The following is a 22,473-nucleotide window of genomic DNA, read 5'->3' on the forward strand; positions in this document are numbered from 1 at the left end:
AACAATTTGATTCTACCTGTTTGTATGAACAGAATGCTAGACATCTAATTTAAAAAATAGATACACAACAAAGGTTTACTATATAGCAAAGGGAATTAGAGCCAACATCTTACAATAACCTATAATCGAAAATAATTTGAAATATAATATGTGTATATATATAACAGAATCACCTTGCTGTGTACCTGAAACACTGTAAGTCAACTATACTTCAATAAAATGTATATATTAAGAAAAAAAAGAGTTTGCATTCTGAACCACATAAACATTGTATTGAAAAGAACCCACCTGCCAACCCAGGAAACATAATGAGACGCAGGTTCAATCCCTGCATGGCAATCCATTCTAGTATTCTTGCCTGGAAAAATTTCATTGACAGAGGAGCCTGGCAGCATGCAGTCCATAGGATCACAAAGAGTAGGACACGACTAAATCCACTTAGCAAGCATGAAACACTGCATATAATATTAAAACAAAACATATCAAAAAGAAGAAGAAATATCAAAAAATCAAAAAGAGAGGCTTCCCTGGTGGCACAGTGGTAAAGAACCCGCCTGCCAATGCAGGAGATGTGGGCTCGATCCCTGATCCAGGGAAATCCCACATGCTGTGGAGCAACTAAGCCCTGGTGCCACAGCTACGGAAGTCCATGCATCCTGGAGCCTGAGCTCCACAGCAAGAGAAGCCACTGCGACGAGAGGCCTCACACCGCAACTAGAGAGTAGCCCCCACTTCCCACAACCAGAGGAAAGCCCGTGCAGCACTGAAGACCCAGCACAGCCATACGTACATAAATCACATAACTTTGTGAAAGACTAAAAAGAGGCTGAAACAGTGGAATACATTTTTTCAGAATACTGAGAGAAAATTTTCTTAATCTAGGCTTCTACATTCAGCAACACCATCTTTGAAAATCAGGGCAGGAAAAAAGATTCAGACAAACAAAAACAGAGCTTAGGACTGAATGGCCCTCACTGTAAGAAATTCTCAGAATATGAAAGGCAGAAGAAAAATGATCTCAAATGACAGAATTTAAAAATTTTAAACTCAGAACTTATTATTTACATCTTTAAGATATAAAAGAAACTGGAGTGTGGAATGGGTCAGGATGAGATAGGAAAGAAAAATATAAGTGGTTATAATCCTACATTTACACCCAAAAGAGGAGGCTCCTTCCCTAAATCCTATACTTCAGAAGATTACACCTATCAAAATATCAAAACATCAAAAATGTCAAAACAAAAAGATAGCAAGTAACTATACAGGAATTAATAGAGAGGGATTCACACACTGAACTGAGGCCTCCCCACCCTAAAAGCAAACAATAAGGAAGAGAAGGAAGAAGTCAAAGCACAGCCTCTATGCTGGGAAACCAAGATAAAAATATCTAATTTTTATTTAATATTTAAATATTTAAAATTTTTATTTAAAATCTAATTTTAAATCTAACATTTACTTTAAAATGGCTACCCCCCATTTCCCAAAGAAGTCTCTAGGCACCTGGATTATCCCATAAACCGTATTTCCTCCTCCTCCTGGGTCTGAGTGAGATAGTTTGAGTAGATACTTAGAACTGCCTGTAAATCTTGAGTTTAAAAAGTAGAATATGGGGAAGGTGAACTCATCTGCCCAGGGTTTCTGGGGAGTTTCCCCACATTAGTGCCCATCTGAGATTCAGAGACCATCCTGGCCCAACATCCACCCTGCCAACCCCAGAGACAGCATTTCTCCTTTAAGAGCTGGCTGAGCCCTGGGTAGGAAAGTAGGTCAAGCTGCTGACATAAACTAATTTATAACTTTTTAAGATTAAGACATTAAGAGAAAAGCTAACTTCCATCTGTATTCTTGCCCTAGGTCATACAAATGTTAAGAGTGAGCGTCTATGGCTTTAGGGTTGAACAGTACACTCACTGTTCATTACCTTAACTGCTGTACTTTATAACACGTGTTCCATAGAGTATCTTGTAGGTAACAAATATTACATCAAAAAGGATGATGAATGAAAAACGGAAGGAAGGAAAGGAGGTAGAAGGAGGCTAAAAAAACTAAGGTTAATGCTTAAGGTAAATTGATCACTTACCATCATTTTTTAATTCCTTTCTATGCCAAGAAGCTCATTTACCACACAAACCCATGGAGTATGATTCCTATAATAAAAAAAAAATATATAGTACATACTATTAGCCATAACACTGTCATAAAATCATATTTGTTTATAAAAAGATAAAAATTTCATTCCCATTAAGTTTCTTATTATATTCAACAACAAAAACATTACTCCTTTATATTTCATTTGGTTATACTATAGCATGTTTTATGCTGAACAATACCTAAATGCTCTCCAAAAATAATTAAATGGAAGAGAAAAAGTATTAATTATATAAACAGTCTCTGATATCTTAATCTGGAGGCTTCAAACATTTTTTACTATAATCTATAAGTATATACTTTATATTGAAACAAAGTTTCATGAAGTAACATTTACCTCTATTGTAAGTGATGCACTCTAATATTTCCTGCTCTGTTTCATTATTTAAATACTGTTTTCACTGAATTATGACCCACTAATGAATTCCAACTCAATAATATAAAACACTGTGTAACCTCTCCTTAGGAACTTTCAACAACTGAGGTTTGATCAGACTATTTTAATTATAGATTACCTAAGGATTTACACAGAACAGATCCTACTTTTCAGGGAACCTATTTAATGGTGGTCAAATCTTCATTCAAAGAAATCCAAAGCTAGGAAACTAGATTTTAAAAAAGAAAAAAAAGAAAAAAAAACAAGAGGACAGAGAAATTGCAAGAAACAGTGGCTTAATCATGTAAGAAAAGCTTCTGAACAAAGAAAAATAAGCAGCAATTGGAACCCAACTTTCTGGGACAAGGGCCTTGGTCACTTATCTTCACCAAGTGAATTCACTCCCTTTTAAATGCAGCACGTCAATTGAAAACATATGTTCAAACAAAAACTTACATACAAGTATTCATAGCAACGTTATTCCTAATAGCCAAAAAGTGGACACAACCCAAATGTCCAAAAATTGATGGATAAATAAAATGTGCTATATCCATTCAAGGAAATCTTATTCAGCCATTAAAAAAAGAATAAAGTGCTTGTACATGCTACAACATAAATGAACCCTGAAAACAAGATGACAAATGAAAGAAGCCGCTCATAAAAGACCACACATTACATAACGCCACTTATATGTAATGTCCAAAATGGGAAAATTCATAGAATCAGAAAAACAGATTATTGCTTGCCTAGGGCTACAGAGTTGGAGGAAAATGGGAGTTACTGCTAATGAGTACAGCATTTCTTTTGGGGATGATGAAAATGTCCTAAAATTCAACATGGTGATGACTGCACAGCTCTGTGAATATACTAATAAACACTTTTTAACTGGGTGATTTGTTGGTATATGGATTATATCTCAATAAAAATGTTACATTTTCAAAAATACATCACCTCTGTTAACAACTCACCAATGCCTCTACGTCTCATGCAAAGTAAAAGTCAAAGTCTCCACAGTGGTCCAAGTCCCCACACTCTAAACTTCCTAGCTCCTCATACATCTCTGACCACATCTCCTACTCCTCTCTTCTCTGATGTCCTTTCCAGCTCAGCGATACGGCCTCTTTAAGTTCCCCAACATGCCAGAAACACTCCTGCCTCAGGGCTTTACACTTTAAAGTCCGCATCTGGAATGCTCAAGACTGACTCCATCTTTGCCCACATGTAACTTTCTCAGTGAGGCCTACGAAAGCACTCTTTTTTAAAATTGCAATCTGTTTATCCTGACTCCCACTACTGGCACTCCCTATCCCACTTCTTCTCGAGAGCATTCATTACTTAAACTTACTTGGTGTACTGTCCATCTCTCCCCGCAAGAAAGTTAGCTGCATGATGATCTTTGGTTTTGGGTTATTGCTATAGCCTCCGAATACAGAACCGTGTCTGGTTTCTGAGAGGCATTCATTAAATACTTGTTTACTAACAAATGAAACCCATGTTAAAGAACCTTTGCTCAAAATGTTCCTCTCTTCTCACCCTATACATACTCAAAGCCTACCAATTCATCAACTCAAAAAAGTCATCTTCATGAAGCCCATTTTGATATCCCCAGCTGACAGACACTGTCATCTGAATTCTCAGACTACTTGACCTGTAATCATCACTTCTGAAAAGTAGGGACAAGTGTGATACAGTAGAAAAAGTGTATACAAGCACTGGAGTCAACCAAATCACTGGTCGTGTGACTATGAGAAGTTATTCAAACTCTTCAAATATCGGTATTCTAACCCATAAAAATGAAGGCTAGATTGCTTACCCAAGAGAATTTTTTCCACACAAAGACCTATTTACAAATATTCAAAGAGCCTTTCCAGGTTTCCAAACTGGAAACAACCCATATATCAAAACAAAAGATAATCCAATCTTAGTACATCTATACAGTAGAACAGAGAGCAATACAAAGGAATGAATATACAATAAAATAGATATCTCAGACAGTCTGCTTGGAAAAAGAAGCTGGATGCAAAAGAATACATTCTGAATTATTCCATTTAAATCAAGTTTTAGAACATGCAAAACTAATCCCAGGTGGAAATATCAAAAGTTACCTTAGTTGGAGGGGAAGGACTGGAAAGAAGTTCAAGGAAACTTTCTGGGAAGATGGATTGCAGCAGCGGTTCATGACTATGTATAACTGTGTTCTTACTCACTGAACTGCCCACTTTAAAAAAGTGGGCATACTTTTTGTAAACTATACCTCAGTAAAATTGATCAAAGGACACACAGTTTAGGGAGGGAAAAAATGAAGGCTATCCTTAATTTATAAGATTGTTAGGATTAGATGAGAAATACTTCTACTGAAATCAGCACGACACAGTGAGAAAGACAGCACAATAATATGGGACTGAATCTCAATTTAGCAAATTATTATAGCTACTAATTACATAACCTTTTGCACAAGTCATGAATCCCTCAGAACTTCAGTTTTCTTTTGAGTAAAGAGAATAGTATCTACTTTACAGTTAAATGGTAGCACACTAGAGTTTCTACTAGTTAACACAGTATCGGTTACATAACAAGTCACCAAATGGTTTTTTAAATAAGACATAAAGACCAGCACATAATAGATGCTCAACTGGTGTTATATCTTTTCTCCATTTCCTTTGGATGACAATTTTCTCCTCATCCTATTACATTTTAGAATCTTGAAAGACAAGATCAGCATTTCAGTGATCTTCCTTTTCCTCTATTTAAGATGGTATGTTTAAAATGCTAGGCACTGAACAAAGGTTTTTAAGGAAAAGAAGGAAGTAGGCTGGCTTGTTGATTAAGCAGAATTAACTCCTTTGACCTCTTTTTCTTTTGGTCATTCCAGAATCAATTAGTGAACTTTCCAATAAAGACAGCTAGCTAGATACCAACAACTTTTTAAGGGAGACACAAATTTATGTATTAATATTATATGATGCATATGCACTAGAAAACAGATTGGAAATAGACAAGCAGCAATGTGGAGCCTGGTGGAAAGACTCTTACATAACAAACGCTATAAAGAAAGATCCACACAGTCAAGAAGGAAAGCAAAGAGAAGTGATCAGGTGGGAAGCCACACCTGAAGGAGGGGACACAGAAGTAGGGGAATTACTTGGGTTTGGAGACCCTCTTTGGAAAGAGAAGGGTTTGAACCATATAGTGGGCACCCCAGGCCTAAAGTCTGAGACCAGAAAGACAAATCTTCGCTGGTGTGCAGACCAGAGGGATTGGCAGGGGAACTGTGAGAAACTTGAATTCCACTCATTAAGGGCAGGCATACACTTGCTTCCTTGCTCCCAAAACAAGGCAGAGGAAGCAGACTGAGACTGCCTGTGACTCTAGTTGCTTTCCACAACCACCCCAGTGCACATCCTGGCCCATCTTGTCCACCACACAGCTCCCCACTAGGGTGAAGGTCGACACTGTCAAGGGGAAGGGCACAGGTGAAGGGATGGTGCCGACTCAGACCCAGCTCTGCATCTGAATAAGGCAAGGGCAGGAGAAAGTAATGGCACCCCACTCCAGTACTCTCGCCTGGAAAATCCCATGGACGGAGGAGCCTGGTAGGCTACAGTCCATGGGGCCGTGAAGAGTGGGACACGACTGAGCGACTTCACTTTCACTTTTCACTTTCATACATTGGAGAAGGAAATGGCAATCCACTCCAGTGTTCTTGCCTGGAGAATCCCACAGACGGGGGAGCCTGGTGGGCTGCCATCTATGGGGTCACACAGAGTTAGACACGACTGAAGCGACTTAGCAGCAGCTATTACTAGCACTCCTAGAGGCAGCAGATGCAGAGTAGTGTGGACTCTGATGTGCCAAGACAGTCCCGGCGCATGCCCCAACCCACACTGAGTGGGCTGCTCCTGCCCCTCTTGCTCCAGTGTAGCTCCCTTCTGAGGAATGATGCCAATGCTGTGAGAGGAGAGAACATACACTAAGAGGGAATGGAAGCAGTTTGGACCCACCCTTAAGGCTTCTGCTCCAGCACCTTGGTGTGTTCTCTACTGAGCACCAAAGTCCTAGCTCACACCTGGTTCTGACTCTTGCTCTTCCTTCTACAGCCCCACCTCCCACCACAGTGACAGCTGCCAGCAAATCTGGGGTAAGATGTGACTTGTGCTCACTTCAGATCCAGCTCTCCCACCAAAGCCAGTAGGCTCACACAGACTGCATAAGGACACACCCACAAAAGGATACCCCTTTAAGATCACCATAGTTAACAGTTTCACCTAAGTTTACAGAGACAGAGAAAGCTGATCAAAACGAGAAGACAGAGGAATTTATTTCAAGTGAAAGAAAAAGAAAAAAAACAAAAAAAATATAAACAATTTATCAGGAAAAGAGATCAAAACAGGAATAAGAATGCTAACCAAATTAGGGGAAAGAACAGATGAACACAGAGAGGGTTTTAACAAGGAACTAGAAAACAAAAAAGAACCAGTTAGATCTGAAGAATGCAATAAATGAAATAAAAAAAAAAACTAGCAGGAAGTTAAGAGCAGACTAGGTAATACAGAAGATTTCACAAGTTATCTGGAAGATAGAAAAATGGAAATCACCCAACCACAACAGTAAGAAAAAAATTTTTTAATCAGAACAGTTTAAGCAACATCTAAGAAAACATCAAGCATACTGAGATTTGCATTATAGGGGTCCCAGAGGGAGAAGAGAGAAGGAAAACATTCAAAAGTGTATTTGATAAAATTATGGCTTAAAACTTTCCAAACCCGAAGATGGAAACAGATAATCAGATACAGGAAGCACAGAGGGTCCCAAACAAGATGAACCCAAACAGACCCATACCAAAACATATCACAATTAAAGTGGCAAAACTTAAAGAGAGAATTCTAAAAGCAACAAGAGAAGAACAGAGTCATATACAAGGGAACACCCATAAGGCTTCTGTAGCAAGCCTGCAGGCCAGACAGGAGTGGCATGAAATATTCTAAATGCTGAAAGGGAAAAACTAGGATACTCTCTACCCAGCAAAATTATGAGTCAGAACTGAAAGAGAGATAAAGAACTTCTCAGACAAGTAAAAGAGTCCATGAACTCTAAACCAATCCTAAAAGACATGTTATAAAGTCTTCCCTAAGTGGAAAAGAAAAGACTACAACAAGAAGTAAGAATTTCTATTAAAGGAAAACTCCACTATTACAGTAAGTAACCATTTAGCCCTTACTATTAAGGGCTGTGGTATGGTAGATATACAGCAAAGGCTGAGGATCAACCATTTAAATAAGTCAGCATAAAAATGAAAAAATAAAAACTGTAAGATCAACTATAACTACAATGAACAGTTAAGGGATACATGTGAAGATGTAAAATATAATGTAAAGAATACAAAATATAGTGGGGGTGAGAAAAATGCAGATCTTTTAGAATATGTTTTGATTTAAATGACTACCAGTTTAAAACAAGTAGATATACATCAACACATTCTTTTCAAGTGCACAAGGAATGTTCCCCAGAACAGATCATATGCTAGGCTACAAAACAAGTCTAAACAAATTGAAGAAAGTTTATATCAAGCAATTTTCTAACCACAATGGTATGAGAAAAGAATCAATTACAGGAAGAAAAATGAGAAAAACACAGACACATGGGGACCAAGCAGTACACTAATAAAAACATCAAGCGATTAATGAACTAATCAAAAAGGATATCAAAAATTACCTTCAGACAAATGAAAATAAAAACACAACTCTCCAAAACCTATGTGATGCAAATCTAAGAGGAAAGTTTATAGCAATATAAGCCTATGTCAGGAAACAAACAAAACAAAAAATCGTAAATAATCCAATCTAGCATCTAAAGTAATTAGGGGAAAAAAAAGAACAAAAAGCTCAAAGTGAGCAGAAGGAAGGAAATAATAAAGACCAGAGAGGAAATAAATAAAATAGAGACCAAAAAATAGAAAAGATCAATTTCATCAGCACCCGGTTTTCTGAAATGACAAAATTTAAAGCCTTTAGCCAGGCTCATCAAGAAAAAAAGAAAGTGGATCCAAATAAACAAAATGAGAAATTAAGAGAAGAAACTACATCTAATATCATGGAGGTACAAAAAAAAATCATAAGAGAATACTACAAAATCATATGAGAATATGGCAACAAACTGGCAACAAACAGAAGAAATGGATAAATTTCTAGAAACATACAAACTTCTAAGACAGAATCAAGAAGAAATAGACAACCTGAACAGACCAATCACTAGCAGTGAGATTGAATTAGTAATCAAAAAAAAACTGACAGCAAACAAAAGTTCAGGAACTGATGGCTTCATAGTGGAATTCTACCAAACACATGAAGAACTAATACTTAACCTTCTTAAACTATTTCAAAAAGTTAAAGAGGAATAAATACTCCCAAATTCATCCTACAATGCCACCATCATGCTGATACCAAAAAGAAACACAGATACTCCAAAAAAAGAAAATTACAGGGCAACATCTCTGATGAATACAGACGTAAAAATCCTCAACATAATATTAGCAAACTGATTTCAATAATATATAGAAAGATCACACACATGATCAAGCAGGGGTTTTTCCAGGGATACAAGGATGACCCAATATCTGTAAATCAATCAAACAAAAGGAAGAATAAAAATCACATAATCATAGACGTAGAAAAAATATCTGATAAAATTCAACATCCATTCATGACAAAAACTTTTATCATAGTTGGTACAGAAGGAACACATTTGAATATAATAATGGCTATTTATGACAAATCCACAGCTAACATCATAGTCAATGGTGAAAAGCTGAAAGTTTTTCCTCTGGGATCAGGAACAAGACAAAGATTTCCACCTTTACAACTTCTCTTTAACACAGTATTGCAAATCCTACACATAGTAACTGGACAATAAAAAGAAACAGGACACCCAAATTGGAAGGAAATAAGTAAAACTGTCCCTATTTGCAAATGACATGATGCTCTATACAAAAAATACTAAGGTCCCAACCAAAAAACTATTACTACTGATAAGTAGGTTTAGTAAAGTTACAGGATACAAGGCTAACACACAGAAATATGTTGCTTTTCTATACACTAATAGTGAATTATCAGAAAGCAAAAAAAAAAATCCCATTTAAAATCACATCAAAAAAAAAAAAAAATATATATATATATATATAGGAATAAACTTAACCCAGGAGGTAAAAGACCTATGCTCTGAAAACTATAAGACACTGATGAAGGAAACTGAAAATGATACAAAGAAATGGAAAGATGACCCATGTTTATGGACTGGAAGAATTCATATTGTTAATATTACCCAAAGTAATCTACAGATTTATGCAATCCCTGTCAAAATACTTGTGACATGTTTGCACAGAACTAGACCAATAATCCTAAAAATCATTTAGAATCACAAAAGAAACTGAATAGCCAAAGCAATCTTTAGAAAAAAGAACAAATCTGGACTCACACTCCCTAACTTCAGACTACACTACAAAACTACAATAACCAAAGCAATATACTAACGGCACAGAAACAGACACATGTATCAGGGGGATGGAATAGGGAGCCCAGAAAAAAACCCATGCACTTATGGTCAGTTAATTTACAACAGAAGAGGAAGGAATATACAACAGGAATAAAGACAGTGTCTTTAATAACTGGTGATGAGAAAACTGGACAGCTACATGTAAAAGAAAAAACTGGGACATTTTCTCACTCCAAATATAAAAATAAATCCAAATGGATTAAAGACCTAAATGTAAGACCAGAAACCATAAAATTCCTAGAAGAAAATGCAAGCAGAACACTCTTTGATATAAACTGAGGCAACATATTTTTGGATCTGTCTCCTAAGACAAAGGAAACAAATGTAAAAATAAGCAAATGTGACATAATTAAACAAACTTTGTGAACTATAATTTGTAGATTAATAAATACATTAAGGGACATGTTTAGCACAAATTTAAATACCACAAAGAATTTCTGAGGAGCCATCCATTTGGATAAAAAATCAATAGAGTGAGCAAGCACAGAAGTGATACCAAGAGCCCATGTCAGGTTAAATGCCACCATTGTGTCGGGTTAAAAATGTTATATTAGGGCTTCCCTGGTGGCTCAGTCATGGAGAATCCACCTGCCAAGGCAGGAGACATGGGTTTGCTCCCCGATCCGAGAGGATCCCACATGCCTCGGAGCAGCTAAGCTTGTGTGCCATAACTACTGCGCCTGTGTCCTAGAGCCCGGGAACCACACCTACTGAGCCCACACGCACCACGACTGAAACCCATGCTCCACAACAAGACAAGCCACCACAATGAGGAGTACACACACCGCAACGAGAGAGTAGCCCCAGCTCATCACAACTGGAGAAAACCCAAAAAAATAAAATAAATTTTAAAACAAGTTTTAAAGGCTATGTTATCGTTTCTCTCAAAAAGACACATAAATGGCTGGTGAGAGCATCAAATGATGTTAAACAGTATTAGTCATTAGTGAAACACAAATCACAACCTAACAACTACAGTGAGATACCTCTTCACAAATACCAGGATGGCTATAATCAAAAATCAAAAACCCAAAAAACAAACAAAACCAGCGTTACAGATGATGTGAAAAATTGGAACCCACCATACACTGCTGATTGTGAATGCAATATGGTGCAGCTGGTTCTGTAAATAGTCTGGCAGTTCCTAGAGTGGTTAGATACAGAGTTACAGTACAAACCATCCATTCCATTCTTAGAGAAATGAAAACAGGCCCACAAAAAAGCTTATACATAAATGTTCACAGAAGTGTTGTCTATAGTATTCAGAAGCTGAAACAATCCAAATGTCTATCAACTGATGAATGGATTAAAAAAACGTGGTACCCACACAACAGAATTATTATTCATTCATAAAAGAAATGAAGCTCTTGGAAAAGTCAAACTACCAAGACAGGAAAAACATCAACGACTGCCAGGGATTGAGGGGGAAGGAGGAATAGGCAGAGAAAAGAGAATCTTTAGGCCTGTGAAAGCACTCTGTATAATACTATAATGATGGATACCTGTCATTATGTGTGTGTGTGTGCATGCTCACTCAGTCGTGTCCAACTCTTTGCGTCTATATGAACTGTAGCCTGCCACACTTCTCCGTCCATGGGATTTTCCTGACAAGGATACTGGGGTGGGTTGCCATTTCCTCCTCTAGGAGATCTTCTTGACCCAGGGATCAAACTCACATCTCCTGCACTGGCAGGCAGATTCTTTACTACTGAGCCGCCTGAGAAGTCCTCACCTGCCATTACACATTTGTCCTAACCCATAAAATGTACACCAATAGTAGAGAGTAATGTAAACTATGGACTTTAGGTTACAACAATTTGCCAGTGTAGGTTCATCAATCGTAACAAATGTACCACTCTGGCAAGGGATGTTGATAATGGAGAGGCTATACATGAGAAGGAAATGGTAACCCACTCCAGTATTCTTGCCTGGAGAATCCCATGGACGGAGAAGCCTGGTAGGCTATAGTCCACGGGGTCACAAAGAGTCGGACACGGCTGAGCGACTTCACATCACTATACATGAGTAGAGACAGGGAGTATATAGGAAGTCTCTGTATTTTCCTCCTAATTTTGCTGCAATTCTAAAACTGCTCTAAGAAAAGATTTATAGGCAACTGTCCTGTGATGTCAGTGGTACAGCGTGTTTGCCACTTTATTATATAGCTAAGCAGAACATGTGCTTAATCTTTGGATGCTGAAGGAGACGGATGGGCTTTGGAGTGAATGTGGCAGTTTAAAAAAAAATACCTTGATTTTTTGGACCTGCATATTTAGGTGTTTCGGAACACAGCTGTTTCCTCCTTGAGTTTCAAATATAAGACTGCTATAGTCACATGACAATATTGAGAGGTGGAATCTTGTTTGTTACTGTCATTCCCATTCCTTTTCGTTTAGAATCAGAATAAAGTTGTATTTCAAATATCAAAAAAAAAAAAAAAAAGGATGGGGAGGGTTCTTATAGTGCTGCAGGAAGATCCTGAACTCAACTCCTCCTATGTATACAACAAATCTAAAACTATACATGAATAATTTCCTTGGAAAGGGACATAAAAACTTGGTAAAAAGAACTTCCACAACAAAGGCCAGAACATCAATACAGACATGAAAGGCACAGGATGAGAGAGGCAGAGACAGTTCAACCAAGGAAAACCGCAATACCAGCTGTGTCAATTCACAATTAGGAGGCACCAGAAGATACGGATCTTTTCTCTGAAAAGCAAGGGATCTGAGCTCCACATCAAGCACTCCAACCCCTAGATCCTGCACAGGAGAGATGAGCCCCCAAACAACTATCTTTAAATAACAATAGAAAATACGTCCAGGAAATCTACAGAACTTCTGGGAATGGACAACCACTCTTAAAAACTCACAGGTAGATTTACTCAACCCAGGAATCAGCACAAAAACACCTGATTAAAAAGTGCATAGACCATAAGTGATGAAGACCCACTTTCTAATCCTGAAGTATCTTCCAGAGACTATAAGCCAATCAGAACACTCCCCAGGGACTGAACCATTGGCAGGAGCCTTTTCTAAGATTTATTTTTTATTGAGGTAACCTTGGCTTATACCGTTACATACTTTCACGTACATAACATGATATTTCTACTTGTGTATACCCAACAGTGTGCTCACCAAAAATTCAGATTCCATCTGTCAACACAGTTAACTACCTTTATCCATTGTACCCTACTCCCCTCCTGTCCCTTCTCCTCTGGTAACCATTATTCTGTTCTCTGTATCCGCATGTTTCTTCTGGTTTGGGTTGTTCACTTATTTTTTGTTTTTATATTTCACATAAGTGAAATCTTACAGTATTTGTCTTTCTCCCATGCGACTTACTTCACTGAGCATAGTACACTCAAGCTCTATCCATGTTTATGGATGAATAGTATTTCATTATGTGTGTATACAAATACATATATATCACATCTTCTTTATCCATTCATCTATTGATGAGCACTTAGATTGTTTCCACATCTTGGTGATTATAAATAATGTGGCAATGAACATGGGGGCAGAGTTATATTTTCAGATTAGTGTTTTCATATTCCTTAAATAAATACCAGAAAGTGGGCTAGCTGGATCATACGGTAGATCTATTCCTAATTTTTGAAGAATGTCCATAATGTCTTCTAAAGTGCCTGCACCAATTTACAGTCCCACCAACAGTGCATAAGGTTTCCCTTTTCTCCATATCCTCACCAAAATTTGTTATTTCTTTGCTTTGCAATAATAGCCATTCTAACTGGCATGAAGAGATATCTCATTACAGCTTAGATTCGCATTTCCCTATTAATTAACGATGTTGAACATCTTTTCATGTGTCATTTGCATATCTTCATTGGAAAAATAACTATTCAGATCATCTGCCCACTTTTCAATAAATCGTTTCTTTTTGTTGCTGTTGAGCTGTATTAGTTCTTTATACATTTTGGATATTGACCCCTTATCAGATACATCATTTGCAAATACCTTCTTCCACTCAGTAGGTTGTTTTTGTTTTGTTGATGGTTTCCTTTACCGCACGTAAGTTTTTTAATTTAATGTAGTCCCATCTGTTTACTTTTGCTTTTGTTTCCCCTTGGCTTAAGAAACTAATCTAGAAAGATATTGCTAAGACTGATGTCAAGGAACATACTACCCACAGTTTCTTCTAGGAGTTTTATGGTTTCAGGTCTTACATTTAAATCATTAATTCATTTTGAGTTGATTTTTGTGTACAGTGTGAGATAGCAGTCTAGTTTCTTTTTTTTGCATCTTGCTGTCAAGTTTTCCTAGGACTACCTGTTGAAGAAGCCGTCCTTCCTCCATTTTATGAGCTTTGTTCCTTTGTAGTCCATATATGAGTGGGTTTATTTCTCAAATCTCTTCTACTGCTAAGTGTATCTATTTTTCTGTCAATGTCATGCTGTATTGCTTACTATGGCTTTTCAAAATAGTTTGCCATCAGGAAGTGTGATACCTCCAGTTTTGTTCTTTTCTCTTAGGATGCTTTGATTATTCAGTATCTTGTGCCTCCATATAAATTTTAATATTATATAAAGTTCATAATTTTTGGCTTTATTTCTCCTGGAATGTTGACAGGATTGCACTGAATCTGTAGATTGCATTAGGTAATATGGCCTTTTTAACAATATTAATTCTTCCAATCCATAAGCATGGAATATCTATTTATTTGTGTCTTCTTAAATTTCTTTCAACAATGTATTATATTTTTGAGTTTAAAGGTCTTTCAAATCCTTACTTTCATTCCTATTTTATTATTTTATTGCAATTTAAATAGGATTCTTTTCCTAATTTCTCTTTCTGCTAGCACACTGTTAGCATATAGTAATACAACAGATTTCTGTATTTTTATTTTGTATCCTGCAACTATACTGTAATTATTATTTCTTTTCTTTCTTTGGCTTATCGGCATGTGGAATCTTAGTTCCTCAACCAGGGATCAACCTGTGCCCCTGCAGTGGAAGTGTGGAGTCCTAACAAGTGGTCTGCCAGGGAATTCCCCTGTATTTATTTCTAAGTTTTTTGGTGACATCCTTAGGGTTTTCTATTTATAAAATCATGTTATCCATAAATAGTGATGAATTTACATCTTCTTTCCAATTTGGATGCCTTCTACTTCCTTTTCCTGCCTGAGTGCTCTGGCCAGGATTTCCAATACTATGTTGAATAAGAATGGCAAGAGTTGGCATCTTTGTCTTGCCCCGAATTTAGAGAGATCGCTTTAAGCTTTTCACCATTAAGTATGATATTAACTGAAGGTCTGTTTCATATATGGCCTTTATTATGTTGACGTATATTCCTCTTAAACGCACTGTGTTGAGAGTGTTTATCATAAATGAGTATTAAATGGTGTCACGTGCTTTTTTCTGCATTTATTGAAATCATGATTTTCAGCCTTCATTTTGTTAAAGTGGCATTATCACATTTACTGATTTGTAGATGCAAATTTTTTTTTAAAAAACCACTGAAATGTACACTTTAACAGTTGAATTTTCTATGCGAAATATCTCAACAAAGCTTTTTAAAAAAAGGACTTAGAATTTCCAAAATTTCAGTTACTACTTTCATACTTGTCCTAACTACCATCTGTACTACTATCTACATAACATTTCTCTATCGAAAGAACTACATTTTGACTTAAATTTTAAAAGGAACCATAACACCACCATAAATGAAAAATCTGCTAATATAAAAAAATGAATATGGCAAAATACTGGGAGTGCTACTCAAATTAAATTTGAGAACTCCAGGCTACAGGAAAACAATGGCCAAGCAGAAAATAGAGTGCACACACACACACACAAAAGTTAGTAAGCAGGGAATGAACACTAGGACTAACTGGGCCCAAGGTTTCTGAACAAGTTGCTGCCTGTGATGAACTGAAGTCTCACTTGTCCTACCCTGCCCTGCAGTCCCAGAATGTACAGACACCTGAGAGTCCTAGAGATAAAAATGTGAAGACTGGCTCAAGTGCCAGGAAAGGCATCTGTCCTCTCTGAGTTCAGGCGCACAGGTTCTGAAAAGGCAAGAATCAAATGGCAAGCCCAAAATAGGAAGAAGCCTGCTATCAGCACGACTCTAAAAAATATAGGCCCAACTCACCAAAGTAACAACAGTACTTCTATCTATGATCTGTCTCGTGTTTGTCAGTAAATTCTAGAAAAATCAGGGTTTCAATCAGTTACTCTCCAACATTCATAAAATTTATCACTCATGTTTTTGCCTCTTCTAAAATAAAAGAAAATCTTGAGTATTTACTTTCTGAGACTGGAACTTAAACAATGCTGGTGTCAGCACACTCAAAACTATTGGTAATTTTTCACATTTGCCAACTTCAAAATAAGTGTATAACAGTAAAGTAAGTATTCTGAAAAGCAATACAGACATTTTATAATTCCAAGTTATTTAATGAGGTTTTGAATCCTATATTTATTGCCATGAATACATTAACTAAGAGGTATTTCAAGCTGGTTTTAGAAAAGACAGAGGAACCAGAGACCAAATTGCCAACATCCACTGGATCACTGAAAAAGCAAGAGAGTTCCAGAAAGACATCTATTTCTGCTTTATTGACTATGCCAAAGCCTTTGACTGTGTGGATCACAATAAACTGTGGAAAATTATGAAAGAGATGGGAATACCAGACCACCTGACCTGCCTCTTGAGAAACCTATATGCAAGTCAGGAAGCAACCGTTAGAACTGGACATGGAACAACAGACTGGTTCCAAATAGGAAAAGGAGTACGTCAAGGCTGTATGTTGTCACCCTGCTTATTTTACTTATATGCAGAGTACATCATGAGAAACGCTGGGCTGAAGAAGCATAAGCAGGAATCAAGATTGCTGGGAGAAATACCAATAACCTCAGATATGCAAATGACACCACCCTTATGGCAGAAAGTGAAGAACTAAAGAGCCTCTTGATGAAAGTGAAAGAGAGTGAAAAAGTTGGCTTAAAGCTCAACATTCAGAAAACTAAGATCACGGCATCTGGTCCCATCACTTCATGGCAAATAGATGGGAAAACAGTGGAAACAGTGGCTGACTTTATTTTGAGTGGGGCTCCAAAATCACTGCAGATGGTGACAGCTTTCATGAAATTAGAAGACGCTTACTCCTTGGAAGGAAAGTTATGACCAACCTAGACAGCATATTAAAAACGAGAGACATTACTTTGCCAACAAAGGTCCATCTAGTAAAGGCTATGATTTTTCCAATAGTCATGTATGGATGTGAGAGTTGGACTATAAAGAAAGCTGAGTGCCAGAGAATTGATGCTTTTGAACTGTGGTGTTGGAGAAGACTCTTGAGAGTCCCTTGGACTGCAAGAAGATCCAACCAGTCCATCCTAAAGGAGATCAGTCCTGGGTGTTCACTGGAAGGACTGATGTTGAAGCTGAAACTCCAATACTTTGGCCACCTGATGCGAAGAGCTGACTCATTTGAAAAGACCCGGATGCTGGGAAAGATTGAGGGCACGAGAAAAAGGGGACAACAGAGGATGAGATGGTTGGATGGCATCACTAACTCAATGGACATGAGTTTGGGTAGGCTCATGGGGTTGCAAAGAGTTGGACATGACTGAGTGACTGAACTGAAGAGGTATTTATTTTCTTCCATAAACCCATGCTTCTTTGAAAATATCAAAATTACCTCTCCTTTCCAACAATATATTAAAAACAAGCTTGACACATAGAGAAATCTTTACAAACGAAATATGATGTCTGAGATTTGCTTCCAAAAGAATAGGAAGCGACAGCTTTTGTGGGGCAAGACTGTCCGTACATAGGTAATTGCTGAAATAGATTGGTACATAGAAATAAATTTTTCTATTCTCTCCACTTCGCATATGTTTTCAAAATATATAATAAACTTACTTTAGAAGTTATCACTAAAATGTAGAAATTATTTTAGTAAAGTTTCATGAAATCTTTAGTGTTTCATGTCACAGAGCAAAAAAATACTTCCTTCTAATATTTTTTAAGGATGTCTCCACCAATGGACTGTAGATCTTTCTCTTTATATTCCGTAAGACCTACTGCCAAAGCCAGACAGATGTCTGTGAAAAAGGTTACCATCCCGGCATAAAACTGGAAACAGATTTTTATTAGTGACTTGTTTGTTATACAAGCCATTGGCCATTTTCATTTCTACAATTTCAGAAATGCTGATTTCACAAAGGATATTAGACTGCACCATTACAGAGAATCCTATTTATCTTCCTATTAAATACCACTACCACTTTCTAAGTGTTTAAAGAATGTTCCTATATGATTTCCCAAAGAATTTTTGCTTCTTCTTTAAACTAGGTTGGGTTGTGATTGGGTGTGAAGGTGAAAGAGGACAATGTCAATCCCCTTCATATAGTGTTTAAAAGAAGGAATTAGTGAAGTCAGTATCAAATCAACATGTAGAGATTCTTAAATATCTGTGAAGCTGGAAGAACAATTTTGAAGTCTATGCTTAAAACACTAGATCCTTTGGAGCTCAAGTAACCAATTTTTTCGTAACTGTATCTATATAGCCACACTGATTATGCTTCCATATAGATCCACCAGGTAAACTGACCTAAACCATCAGGGTTCAGAGAATGAAAAAAAAAAAAAAATTGTAGCTCAAGGGAGTGGGGAGAAAGAAAGAAAAGGAAAAAGCATATGGTGAGTGTTTAATATGAGCCAGAAGCAGTTCTATGGAGAAGGCAATGGCACTCCACTCCAGTACTCTTGCCTGGAAAATCCCATGGACAGAGGAGCCTGGTGGGCTGCAGTCCATGGGGTGGCTAAGAGTCTGACACAACTGAGCAACTTCACTTTCACTTTTCACTTTCATGCATTGGAGAAGGAAATGACAACCCACTCCAGTGTTTTTGCCTGGAGAATCCCAGGGACGGGGGACCCTGGTGGGCTGCCGTCTATGGGGTCACACAGAGTCGGACACGACTGAAGTGACTTAGCAGCTTAGCAGAAGCAGTTCTAAAGCTTTAGACACCTCATTTACTCGCTATCAACAAACTTGTGAGATAGACAATAATATCCATATTTTACAGGTGAGGAAACTAAGGCTCAGAAAAATTTGTCTGTCAAAGGACAAGCAGGAGAGCTGGGATTCAAACTCAGATCAGTTTGCCTTCAGAGCCATTAAGCCACACTTCCACTGACACCTTTTCAAATCATAATAAAAAATTGACTCTGTAATTACTACTAATTCCTTAGTGGATATTATTCAAATCACTTCAATATGCAGCATAAATCAATCTGCCACGAACATATTTTGGGGAAAAGTCGTATTTAACAACAACGACAAAAAAAAAAAAGGACCAGAGCATCAATATAAACCAGAGCGGGACATTGGTCAGAACACCAACCTTAGGTTTAAAAAGCTTAATTCCAGATGAACCATTTACCAGAGGCTGACCTGGGGCAAGGAATGACCTCAGTTTCCCCACTGGTAAAATGTACAACGCTTATCCCGTTCTTCCACCTCGGATTGTTGACACTGATGGGAACGAAATTGCTAACGCTGGTGAAATCAACATGTGCTTATATATAAGGAATTACTCTATTCAATAAGATATTATACTGAAGAGCTATTTTCATGTCAGAATAACTTGGCACAAATAGAATGAGGAATACAGTTCACCAACAACAGGAAGAAGCTGCTCTCAAGCGGGCGGGCCCCATCTCAGCGGGAGCCACTTGACAGCAGCAGGTGCTGCTTGGAGGACCAGTTTTCTGTCTGCTTTCAAACAATCCCGTCCCTCACTGGCAGGGGAGGGAAGGCGCGAATGAAGGGCTGGGCAAGGAGCACCAAAAGAGGCAGAAGGTTAGGTTCTACTACCCCCAGGTGCCAGGCCCTGGTTAAACTCTTTACCCCTCCAGGCCTCAATTCACGCATCTGTAAGACGCAGAGACCTTTCCCGCCCTGCTTCCCAGGCAGAGCTAATACCCCAGTCAACGTGCAGGAAAAGCGTGGTAAACCCTGTGAGAATGACACGGTGACGATCACCTGTCAAATGAAAGGCTGGGAGGACGGCTCCTCTGTTAGCCCCTAGTAGTTTGGACATTCCGAAAGCTTCGACCCGCGGCCGCCCTGGGCCGTCCCTCTGATGGAGTAACGCAGCCCCCCGCCCACCTCTCGGCCCGCGGGGTGCGCGGAGTCCCTTGTCGCCCACACCCCTAGATGAGTCCGCAGGGCATGCCCACAGCCTGCCCACCCCCGTCCCCAGGCCTCATCGAAGGACCCCACGGCCCTCCCGAGCTGCCGCGGCTCCCCTCCCCCAGCAGTGTTCCCTTTCCCTCTCCGCTCGCACTCCCAGGTGAGGGGAGGGGGTGAAAGGGCGTACCCCGCCGCCATTTTGTCCCCTTGGCCCCCTCTACGCCTTCCGCCGACCCGCACCCCAGTCCAGGATCTCCCGGCTCTGCGTAACGCGCGCCCCTCGCGGACACTCACCCCTGGCCGCCCTGCGCAGTTCGGGGCGGCTCCGAGCGTCCCGCCGGGAAAGGGGCGGGGCGGGGCGATTGCGGAGGGGCGGGGCGGCTGGCCGGCGCACCACGTGACTCCCAGCTGCGGCCGCGCCCCTCGGTGCTCCACTCGCCGGCAACCCGCGCGCAAGCGCAGCCAGCTTCCCGCCGACGGGCCGCCGAGGCGGGAGGTAGGGCGTGGGTTTCTTTCGTGACCCGGGCGCGGCTGCTTCTCGGGTCTGTTCCCTTCCCCAGGCCGTGCTTGCATCCCGCTTTTGGCCACACAGTTGTTTCTCTCACGAAATCAGTCCCTCCCTTTCCTCTGCTTCCTTTATCACCATAGTCTGTCCCATAGATAAAGAACATAGAAGTCCGCCTCAGAAATCTGTAACTCTGAAATTGCTTCAGAAGAGTGCAGTCCTAAGCCAAACACAGCTTACCCTCTGCCGCAAAGCTTTATTCGGCACCGCCCGTGTGCCAGACTTGAAAGGATCAAAGTACAAAGACCTAGCAATTGTGTGTTCTGTACTTCAAAGACAAACATACGAATTAAGTAATCCAGCAATGTCAGAACCATTCAGACCTTAATTATCACATAAGTATTACCCCATTCACTTCTCAGCCGGCCGAGAAACTTAAGCTCATTATACCTTTCCCTCCCCTTTTTTACCCACAGTATGCAGGAAGTTATGGAATCCAATGGAGTTTACCTCGCAGCTAGACTGTAAGTGCTGTGAGGGCAGGAACCATACTGGTGGTGGTTCAGGCCGTTCCCAACTCCTGCCTTCTTAGAAAACTTGCACTTTGATTGAACAAGTGTTTTTTGAGCACCTACTGTATGTCAGATGCTATTCTAAATGCTTGGATTTAATTAAACAGAACAGATAAAAATCCGTGCCTTCGTAGAGCAGGGTAGAGATGATAAGTAAAATGAGTAGGGTAAAGAGCACATACTGCCCTTTCATAAAAGGTGGTTAGGGCCTTATTCCTCTTACCATTGTCCCCTTTCTCCTCTCACTCTCATTTCCTTAAGCATCTAAACAACCATTCCCATCTTGAAATCTCTCATCCAACCCACCACACCCCGCAGAACTGAACTGAACAGCAAGCAGTAAAGACTCTGACTTTGGGTCAGGTCATGTAAGTGTGTGACCTTGGGAAAATTACTAAACTCTCTAAACTTCTTTTTTTCTCATCTGTAAAATGTAGTTTTAAGGTACACCTTAATGGGTTTTATGAGTCTTAAATGAATCAATTTTTAGAAAGCACTTAAAATAGTTTAGTGTACAGTTAGAGCTCAAATTGTACCAGTGACTTTATTTTTTTCATTTAGCCTTAGAACAAATATGAAGTAGGTACTATCATATAGAGGGTTCCCTGGTGGCTCAGATGGTAAAGAATCTGCCTGCAGTGCAGGAGACGTGGGTTCAATCCCAGGGTCAAGAAACTCCCCTGGAGAAGGGAATGGCTACCCACTCCAGGATTCTTGTCTGGAGAATTTCATGGACAGAGGAGCCTGGTGGGCTACAGTCCACGGGGTTGCAAAGAGTCAGATGCAACTGAGTGACTAACACTTTAACTTTCCTTTTTTCTATCCTATAGGGTTTCCCAGGTGACACTGGTAGTAAAGAACCCGCCTGCCAATGCAGGAGACGTGAGTTTGATCCTTGGTTCAGGAAGATCTCCTGGAGAAGAAAATGGCAACCCAGGCCAGCATTCTTGCCTGGAGAATCCCACGGACAGAGAAGCTTGGCAGGCTATAGTTCATGGGGTTGCAAAGAGTCAAACATGACTGAAGTGACTTAGCACACAGGCAACTGTCCCTTTTCCTTTAGCTGCCTGTCTTGCCCCACCTCTTGACTTCTGACACGCTGGTCCCTCCAGTATACATCTGCTCTTCTTTTCCACCTGGCAAACTCCCTTTCACCT

At 39.3% G+C, this 22,473-nt stretch overlaps 1 protein-coding gene across 4 annotated transcripts in view; it reads right to left on the reverse strand.

Moving 5' to 3' along the window:
• Positions 1-20,566, reverse strand: part of SCAPER (S-phase cyclin A associated protein in the ER) — a 423,604-nt gene extending 403,038 nt beyond the window's left edge. For 2 of the 4 annotated variants that reach the window (XM_010817116.3, XM_010817115.3), the window contains exons 1-2: positions 20,534-20,566; positions 2,081-2,147 (exon numbers count right to left, since the gene is read on the reverse strand). In XM_010817116.3, the coding sequence (XP_010815418.2) occupies positions 2,081-2,086 (6 nt within the window). In that variant the 5' untranslated portion in view covers positions 2,087-2,147; positions 20,534-20,566. Of the gene's footprint in view, positions 1-2,080; positions 2,148-20,426 lie in introns of all 4 variants that reach the window. The other 2 variants (XM_059879316.1, XM_059879315.1) reach the window with 1 other exon arrangement.
• Positions 20,567-22,473: the final 1,907 nt, after the last annotated feature.

The sequence above is a fragment of the Bos taurus genome, chromosome 21 (assembly GCF_002263795.3).
Source record: "Bos taurus isolate L1 Dominette 01449 registration number 42190680 breed Hereford chromosome 21, ARS-UCD2.0, whole genome shotgun sequence".
NCBI classification, from domain to species: domain Eukaryota; kingdom Metazoa; phylum Chordata; class Mammalia; order Artiodactyla; family Bovidae; genus Bos; species Bos taurus.